General features: G+C 33.7%; 1 protein-coding gene across 1 annotated transcript in view; it reads left to right on the top strand.

The window, feature by feature from the left end:
* Positions 1–10,857, top strand: part of LOC109055738 (ribonuclease inhibitor-like) — a 536,777-nt gene that overhangs the window by 325,515 nt on the left and 200,405 nt on the right. The window contains exon 9 of the mRNA XM_042749506.1: positions 8,707–8,880. Coding sequence (XP_042605440.1) covers positions 8,707–8,880 — 174 coding nt within the window. The remainder of the gene's footprint in view (positions 1–8,706; positions 8,881–10,857) is intronic.

The following is a 10,857-nucleotide window of genomic DNA, read 5'->3' as shown; positions in this document are numbered from 1 at the left end:
TCAACGAGCCATGATTCATTAATTCAGAACCAATGAATGAATGAACTTACAATGGCACCTGTCAGCATGTGAATTATTTATATTATATATAAAATATTACATTATATTATGTAAGGAATAATTGACGACGGGCCGTTGAATTATTAGAAAAATAATGCACACCTGGATGTGATGTGGAATGGCCATTACACCTAAGGTGTGCATTATTTTTCTAATAATTCAGCGTCCCGCAGTCAATTATTCCACTTATACTATGGATACCACACCTCAAGACATCGCGATCACTTGATATATTTAAAGGGATTCATCCATTTTTTGTTTTAAATCACTGTTTTGAGTAGGATTATTTCTTCCGCATCTCATCCAATGCCTCTTTTGCTAGTTCCAAAACATCATTTTACAGCTGGTAATGGAGGCTTGAGCAGTTGATAGCATTCTAATGCAGTTATTAATGAAGTTATTAAAAAGAGAGCGAGAGAGACAGAGACACACAGAGAGAGAGAGAGCTTGTGTGAAATAGGCTTCCTCTATGTGTCCCTCAACAGTGTTCTGCAGCAACATCTCTAAACAGTGCTGTTATTACCTCGCATGAGAAATGTCGTGTGTTTACTTTCGGAAAATCTTCTGTCATGTTGTTTTTGCATCATATAATAATTGATAGTAGTAGATATACTGTCACCAAACTTGACCTTTTGACCTTGCCCCCTCCCCACCCGACCTTGACCTTTTGACCTTGACCCCGCCCCACCTGACCTTGACCTTTTAACCTTTTAATGGTCACAGGTGTTGTTACAACATGTGTGATGACGTGATTGTAATAAATCGTGTTTATACATCATCAGCCGTGAAATGACTCCATATTTATCCATCCGTGAATAATCGGTAGCTGTGACCCGTCATCTGTTTCGTAATATATAATGTCATAAGGGCTTATCCTAATGACAAGTGTTACGGTCACCTGTTTGAAAAATAGACACCGGACCTCCGGTACATCCGGCGACAGGTGTCCTCGCGGTGAAAATAAAATCCGGATATCTGAGGAAATCAGAAAAAGAGCTAAAAGATTTTATGGTCTGTCCCTTGTAGGGTGGGGTTTCCCCACCAGCTGCGGCATCGGATTGGATTTGCTTAGATAAATAGGATCCCCCTCAGATTTCTGAGGAAAGCAGAAAAAGAGCTGTGAAAAATACATAGACATGGACTTCTTATACTCACATAAAACCCCCGAGAAGGAAATGAATGAAGAGATGATGGAAATGCTGACTTTGGCACCGAGAAAGCCATATAACACTCATTTCTGCTTGGCAAGGTTTCTCAGTGAAAATACAGACAGTGTGCGAGAAAAATTAACCAAGAACAAGAGAATGTGAGTTCATATCATAATAAGAGAAATAATATAAATCGTTTCACAGTGATATACCTAATAAAGGTTTTAAATAAAAATTCTAATAATTAAATGGAAATAAAACAACCAATAAAGAAGGTGTATAATAAAAGTTTAAAATAAAATCTTCTAATAATTAAAATGGAAATAAAAAACAATCAATAAAGAAGTTGTATAATAAAAGGTTTTAAAAATAAAAATTTTTAATAATTAAATGGAAATAAAACGACCAATAAAAGAAACTTCTCGTATAATAAAGCATTAAAATCAAACTCCTAATAATTAAAATGGAAATAAAAAAACAATCAATAAAGAGACTGTATAATTAAGGTTTTAAAATAAAATTGTAATAATTAAATGGAAAATAAAACAACCAATAAAGAAACTGTATAATGAAAGGTTTTTAAAATAAAAAATTTAATAATAAAAAATTCTACTCTTAGTACTAGTATATTGTACTAGTTGACACTTCTAAACACGACTCCCATTACACCCCTCTCTCCCCCTCTGTCTCTCTGTCTGTCTGTGTATGTGTGTGTGTTTGTGTGTGTGTGTGTGTGTGTGTGTGTGTGTGTGTGAGTTACACATAGCCACTCCTGTAAATTTTGTAGAGATTTAATTTACATCTCTTTACACTATACCTTGTGTTAAAAAATGTGAGGTATCCATACGATGTGCATCTATTTGTCATTTCCCTGGATATTGATCGATGATTCATCAATATTAAAGTCTCTCCTCTAACTTTCTCTCTCATGCTGTAGAGATTATTATCTGTGGACCACGTGCGCGGGGTATTACGTTGCATCTTATGTCTCTCTCTGCACCCCTCTCTCTCCCTCTCACGCACGTGTACACATTCAATCTTCAGTCTCCAAGTCTTATTTTCTTCTTTTAAATGAAAATAAAAAATAATTATACATTCACACACAATATAAAACAAAACATTTACAATAGTTTTAGTCATCACTAAAAATATACATTTTACCAGGATTGGGGAAAAAAATATATAATCAGCTGAGGTCGAACGTGATATGGGCCATTAGACCCTCGGACACGTCACCGACACAGTTCAATTCAATTCACATTAATTGTCACAACATTACTTTCTACATTATATTTAGAACCTTTTTTTTTATTCATATTTACATCATATTACTGATTTTTTATATTGAAAAGTGTCACCCCTTAAACCTACCAATATAGTAAACATTCTAAAGATCATGTAGTTTAATTGATTCTTTTCAAAAGCTGTATAACTATACATTTTTTATTCTTCTACACCTACCACCCACACACACAATAAAAATTCTTATGCGTAAACGTGACGCAAATTTGGTAGTTTTAAGCAGATCTGAATTATGACTAGCCCAATAAATTTCATCATAAACCACATTTACCTTGTTATATCAGTGTAATATCTGTAGCACTATACAAATGTACAAATTGAAGCCTCATTAAATCATATATGCATCAAGCACAATATATCCATAGTAATATCATGTTACTAAAGCAGAACATACATTTTAAACAAGTATTCACCATTTAAGTTTATCAAACTTATAAAACACATTGCAGTAACAGACATGTTACTAAACCAAAGCAAATTATTTATCAAGCACATTTTAATCATGTATTCAACATATGTTTATTGAGCTTATCAAACACATTTTAAACATATTTTAAACAAAACTGCCGCATAAATGTGCTGCTTTCTCATGCTGTTTCACATATTTTTGTAGCCCCGTCACAGGATGAATACAGTATATTCAGATTCCTTTAGCCATTAACACGCTTTTTAAGGTACTGAAAAAAACACAAATGTCGGGCATGCCAAAATATCTCCAGTCCCCCCCAAAACCCACCCGACTCCAGGGGTTAAAGAATATGGAAATAAATAATTATATAATGACATCATGCTACTAAAGCACTCCATTCATTTAAAAAAAAAAAAAAAAGTATTCAACATTTAAGTTAAACGAACTTATAAAACACACCATTCTCTTCTTTTAAAAAAAGAAAAATTATCTTATTTTAACAAATAAAATGTGATTATATATAATATATTATATAAAATAAACATTTCTGATGATAAATATAAAAAAAATGATCTCTTACATTTTTTAGACTGCTAAGAGATGTCCAAACATGAATGAAATATCCCCAAAAATAAAATAATAAAAATGTAAAAATTAGAATACAGTTTTTAAAGTTAAATCATAAACAAAATCTCACAGGTCCTCGTAGTGGTATTCTCCTGTATGTGAAACTGAGGGGGTGCTTCACAGTGGAGGGTGGAGTTCCAGACCGCGATGATTCAAGTAAGTAAATGGGGTACATTATTTCAAAAGCTAAATTAATGTAAAGTTTAAATAAATAAACAGTACCCTACTACATCTGATGTCCGCTGATTTCTTAAATTTCAACAAAATGATAACTATATTAATGATAGTATTTATATTTTGTATAATATTATATACTATATTAATTTATATAATATATATGATATTATATTATATTATATAATTATATTATATTAGATGTTACATTAATCACTTTTAGATTCTTTTTTAAAGTTCTTATTTTTATAGCATGATCTTCAAAACTCAAATGTTTTAATACCATCCCTCTCTCTCTCTCTCTCACGCACACACACACACACACACACACATAAGGATATGCGTCTGTTATACCAAAATGAAACATGATGCCAAAAAGTCTTTCTCTGTATGTTTAAAAATAAAACCATAATATTTATTTTGGTTTTTAAACATATGGATGTGAGCTTGTTTGTTTGTCACAGCACAGACTGTGAAGTTTAGATGTTAAATGTATCTTTTTTTTAGAAAAATACTTTCTAGAGAAAGACCCTCGATTCTATCTTCAGCCATTAAAGATGGTTCAGGACAGATGACTCTGTGGACCCATGCATCCTAGTAGAAATGTAATTTGAGAACTGTGGTCTGTTGTGCTTCATTTAAAAAAGTGTGTGTAAACACAAATGGTGATTTCACATATGGACCAAATCTACCTGTGGAATTAGTAATTATTTGACTTTGCTATGGTCGTAAACCTTACACATATCTATGCTTTTTCAGACACAGAGCAGAAAAAGACATTTTGCAGGGCCTCTAGTTTAGCTGTTCCAAAATACCTCTATTTAAAAAGCAAAAAAGTTTAAAAATGACAAATCCTGTACATCTTTATTCTATTTTATATATTTTATGTTAAAAGTATATTTACTATCCAATTCATCTATTGTTTAAATATTTCAAAAAACCAAATTATATTCTTTTATTTAAAACAATATATTTAACTGGCATGTATTCCCCAATGTGTGTTTTTCTATCAGTTGTTTGATCTTTTGCTCCTTTCTCTTCTTAGCCCTTTTACATATAGTGCTTTTCTATTTACTGTAAGATCAGCTTTTACACTAGTTTAATGAAAGTAAACTTTTCTTAAAGTTTATTGCTGTATTTTTACCGTATCTGCATCCTTCTATTTATGTCGTATACTGTAAGAGTCATTGACTAGCAAAAGGATTCCTATTTCCCGAAAGGAGGTTTTTGTAACACTGTTTTGAAACCTTGAACTTCAGGTTTGTGTATCATCTGCGGCCAAAGTTTGAGTCTGACAAAAGAGAACATGTTTTTGACTAAAATGTTTGACTTTGACCCGGAAGTTTAAAGTTTGCAGAAGTTGCTGTGTAGTTTTGAGGTTGTGTTTATAGATGTGAGAAAATGGTGAATTGTTTCATGAATTGTGGGATAGCAATCGATACAAACTGTAATGCATTTTTAATGCCACAGAACATTGTGAAACTACCACATGCAAGTCAAAAAGCATACAACACCACACATTACTCACCACTTCACTGCACTCAAACACACACGCAAACAACTTTAAGTTGCATTTGCAAATATTAAGTTGCATTTGTAAAAAATTATATTTTTAATTTAATATTCACTAGTTGTCTGTCATATCTTCCACTCATTGTTATATATAACTAATTTAAGTACTGAACAGAACCTAGGTATTTTAAAATACAAAAACTTAAAATTATCAATGTAAATGAGTTTAAATTTTATAATGGGGTAAGCAAGACTTTTATTGTAGAAATAACTTAAATTTATTAGTAAAATCTACTTAAAATATAGTGTTACACCAACTAATAAATTTGTTCACTTAAGAAAAGGGATGCAAAAATGATGCACTATAATTTTAAGTAAATAGCATATTATTTTTTTTAGTGCAGTTTAACACTTTCAACTGAAACATATCTCATCATTTCGGTTAAAACTAGAAATTCAGTAAAGTTTGAGGTTGTTAAAGCTCCACACAAAAATAAAGTAATGTTGTGCACACAGAACCCCTGTGTAACTCAAGCACTAAGAAAATTAGCATATGAATGCGGAAACCCCCAATCGTGACCATTTGGGTATATTCTTATAAAAGTTGATTTAAATTTCTTTCTTTTTTTCGTATACAGCACTAGATTTATAACCTCTTGTTCAGATAGCTGATGACAATGTTCACATTTTACTCGTTGTATTCGTTTCTTTTAACATTCCTGCTTGACATTAAAGCGTAGGTCTATGTGTACACCCTATTGGTCATAAGTATTAGCATCTACCGAGTGGTACATTTTTCTGTTTGTACACTTTTGACACTACATAACACTACACTACATCGGAGCGAGTGCGAGGTGTAGCGGTGAGGACCCGGGAGAGAGGGGTTACATGTACACTATTCCTCAGTTTGGGAAACACTGGAGCAAGTGATTTGTGCTCTATTAGTTTGGTCTGTTACGATGCTCTATATGTTTGATTACTAATGTCTGTGTAGCACAGTGTTGCACACAGAGGACAAAAACATTCAGCCTTGACTCTTTATCGTCATTTGTGTTAGTCCAGTGTTTGGTGAATTATGCTACATAATAATAGGAAGAGCCGGGATCAAAAGATCAACTAAATATATCACTATGAATGCTTAGCTCTCACAAGCTAGTTATCTCTTTGCTAACTTTCCTCATCTCCTGCTTAAAAACCAGAAAGATCTTCACATTTTTGAGAATCATTTGAGTTTCTTTTAAAGAATTTACTTTTGACTTTTGTCTCTCTGAAAAATGATTTGTATATGTTCAACTGTTTAAACTTGAACTAGAGCTTTTCGTTACAAACAATGTTTGATAATCTTTAAATGTTTTGTGATGCAATGCACATTGAATTGATTCCAGCTTCATCTTCTCTTCTGCAGGTTTTTGGGTCCTGCTGCAGATGAAGGCTGTCAGTATGTGACTGGAATTGTGGGTAAAAACCCATTACTCCTGAGAGAGCTGAATCTGAGTTCACGTAAACTAAGAGACACAGGAGTGAATCAGATCTCTGCTCTACTGCAGGATAAACACTGTACACTCAACACACTGATGTGAGTATCTTACATCATTTCACATGTTACATGACTAGTAATGTTACAGTCATCTATTAATTCTCATTTGAGTCTGACCCCACATTATAAAGCTTAGAAGAGCCAGGATATTTTTATTATAACTCTGATTATATATGTCTGAAATTAGAAAATTCATATACATCTAGGATGGCTTGAGGGTGAGTAAATCATGGGGTAATTTTCATTTTTGTGTGAACTGTCCTTTTAAGTGCACAGGGGTTGGAGAAAATAATGTGAACAGATTAGAAATAGCCAGTATTTTATTAATGTGTTTACCATCGTTTGCCTTTAATACAGCTTCCAACCTTCTTAGAATAGAGTGATACAATTTTTGAATAGACTTTAGTTAAATTTTGTTTCTAAATTCTGCTGTGACTGCTGAATGTGATCATGTTTACTGACTACAAACTGAGGATTAAAGACTAATTTAAAAACAATGACCACCAACCAGTAACACCTGAATGAATGAACAGATGAACTGAAGCCCTTTAAGCACATCAAAGCTGAGCCCCACACGACGACCTGCCTCTCTCTTTTTTAACCAGTGAGGTGTGCTTCTACCTGAGCAGGTGAATGCACAGAAAGTGTCTGACCCTGATGGTCTTCCTGACCGAGTGCTCTGGGTCTGCACAGAACAGCTGGCTGATGTCTTCACACACATTTTCAACCTCTACTTGTTCCCCACCTGCTTCAAAACAGTCACCACTGAACCAGCACCAAAACACTACAACTTAGCACTCCGTAAAAAACTATATATACATATTTATATGCATACACGTATGCATATAAATATATTCATATATATAGTGCCATTTGCACTTCTGGTTAGTTGCTAACTGAATTTAATTGGCTCTGTGCTTAAATAAATATGTGTTGGCACTGACTGTTACCTTGTTTGTTGCACTATATATATTTGTATATTTTTATATATGTTCATATATTTTTGTATAGTTAATCTGTCTATATTCTATACTGTATATTTTACTTGTAAAGTAAGTTGTTGTGTGATCTAAACATTTGAAAGTTTTGAGTGTTTCTTGTTGCTCATATAGCAGGTCAAATACACAACCCAATATCCAATAAACACATCAAATAAAACCAAAAATACACAAAAATTTCACTTTTATACAATCATTGTGTTTTGTTTTCACAACAGAATAGTTCTGTGCTGCTGTATCAGAACATATTCATGGTGTTTATTGATGCTTTATATCATCTCTCTGCCATCTAACAACCAGATCAATGAATGTCTAACACAACTGAACAGAACCGGTCCAGACTGGGCTTTATTCTGTGCAGGCATTGCTTCTTCAGTCTTACCTGATTCAGAGAAATATTATCATCTACAACATCTACACACATAGACAAACCTACAGTTTTATTTAGATGTGCAAAGTTGAATCTGTGTAGCAAAGCTGATCAAGTCACTGGACAGAGCAGAGTGAATGCATTTACGTTGTAGTGATGTACAGACCAGAATCAATTTAAACACAAATACACAGCAGTCAGAACTTATATTTTAGACAATATGCTCAGTTTTAGACAAAAGATGAAATAAGAATTATATGACAGAAATAAAAAGATGAAAGATTTTCACACCTTTCACACAAGGATGTTAGGAATTAAAACTTCATTGTATTTCTATCAAGAATCAGCACAAATTGTACATAAATCATGAGAAGTGTAAATTATTTGATTAAATTAACAACTTTAATTAAATTAATAACTTTAATTAATTTGTTTTTCTGTTTTGAAGACCAAATTGTGGAAAACTACACAAAATCAACAAAAAACTCTCCCCTATCTTCTCTATTTATCACAATATAGCCTAAGTAATAAATAGTTTTCTTCTATCTTCTCTCTTTCTCTCAATGTAGGTTAAGCCGCTGTTATTTGACAGAAGAAGGTTGTTCTGCTGTGACTTCAGCTCTGAAATCAAACCCATCACACCTGAGAGAACTGAACCTGAGCGGGAATAAACTAGGAGACTCTGGAGTGAAAAACCTCAGTGATCTACTGATGAACACACAATTCAAGCTGGAGAAACTAGTGTTAGTATCATTATACTCTACAGCAGTTACACTGAGATTGATTTATCAGGGTACATAATTTATTTCCAAAAATGAATGTGATCTTTAATGAAAATAACTATCTCTTTCCCTCACAAAAACATCTCTTCTCTCGTCTGATGATGTGAAGGCAGGGAAACCTGTCAGTCAAATGAGATCACAGCAATAGCAAACAATTATCAGCATTTTATCAAAAATGAATTCCAGACCTGCAGTTTCACTCAGACATGCATCACAATAAGAACAAAATATGATCACAAAATGTACTTGTTAACTGTAAACTACAAGCTTAAAATGTCCTGAAGTAAATTTGTATTTTTGTGATTTGTTACATTTAAACTCAATTTTTACATTTGAATGTTATTTTAAAATGCTTCTATAGTTGATCCTGTATCTTAATTACATTACAAATCACAAACCTTTTTTTTTTTTTGGTCTGACTAAAGATTCTCCAGACTTGAAATGTAACTAGTATCCTCAAATCCTAGTTTTGTTTTTGTTTTAGTTTATGGCTGTATAATTATTTATTTACTTATATTGTTTTCAGGTTTTAGCAATGTTTTATTCTTGCACTGTATGGTGTACAGTGGGGCCTCGAAAGTTTGGGCACCCTTGTCTTTCTGTTTTGTGATGGTTGTTCATGAGTCCCTTGTTTGTTCTGAACAGTTAAACTGAGAACTGTTCTTCAGAAAAAATTTTAAGGTCCTGCAGATTCTTCAGTTTTCCTGCATTTTTGCATATTTGAACCCTTTCGAGCAGTGACTGTATGATTTTGAGTTACATCTTTTCATACTGAGGTCAATTGAGGCACTCAAACACAACTATTAAAAAAGGTTCAAACATTCACTTATGCTCCAGAAGGAAATAAGATGCATTAAGAGCTGGGGGGTTAAAACTTTTGAACATGATGAAGATGGCCAAATTTTTCTTATTTTGATGAAATATTTTTTTTCCATTTAGTTCTGCCCTTTGTAAGCAACAGAAGATACTTGCATGTTTCCCGGGACACAAATTAAGTACAGTTTACCTTGATCTTCAAATTCCAAAAGTTTTCACCCCCAACTCTTAATGCATCTTGTTTCCTTCTGGAGCAAAGGAAAGGAAAGAGAAAAAAAAGCACACTGAAAGTGAAAAAAGTGAAAGTCGTGACATTTGTCAAGTATGGTAACCTATACTCGAAATTGGTGGTCTGCATTTAACCCATCCAAGTGCACACACACAGCAGTGAGAAGTGAACACACCGTGAACACACGCCCCGGGGAGAACTGGGAGTTCAGTGCCTTGCTCAAGGGCACTTCAGCCATGGGTATTGAGGGTGGAAGAGAGCGCTGTTCATTCACTCCCTCCCACCTACAACTCCTGCCAGCACCGAGACTCGAACCTGTGACCTTCTGGTTACAAGTCCAAATCTCTAACCATTAGGCCACAGCTGCCCCACAGTTGTCACAGCTTTATACAGCAACAGCTGCTTTATTAATGACATCAGTAATAGTGAATCATTACAGTTTGAAATAGATTTGTTCAGATTGTAGGAAAACGCTGGTAAAATCAGAGCAGATTCAGCTTCAGCTCACAGTCGTCCAGCATCACATGATCAATGTCTCTGTCTCTTGTGTGTTTTTACTTTGACAAGCAACACGTCACATTACTTTACACTTACTTTCTGTAAGAGATAATGTACCTCCAGCCGCTTGTTATCACAGAATAAACCCGACAGGGTGATCAGGACTTGTGTCCTCCTGAAGAGACTTATTCTGTGATAACATCCGGCTGCATGTGCATTATCACACTTATTATATGCTTTCTTGACACAGAAGTGAAGAATTAGACACAATTTAGTTTCAGCTAAACATTTCTCGTCAGTTAGCAACAACTTTAACAACAAGACACACTTTAAACAATGTCTCCTCAAGTCTACTATTAACAGGAATCTCCTCCGGTTTGGTTTAATCTGATTAC

The sequence above is a fragment of the Cyprinus carpio genome, chromosome B22, assembly GCF_018340385.1.
Source record: "Cyprinus carpio isolate SPL01 chromosome B22, ASM1834038v1, whole genome shotgun sequence".
In the NCBI taxonomy this organism is placed as follows: Eukaryota; Metazoa; Chordata; class Actinopteri; order Cypriniformes; family Cyprinidae; genus Cyprinus; species Cyprinus carpio.
Note: the sequence above shows the minus strand (reverse complement) of the source record. Positions and strands in the feature narration are given on the sequence as shown.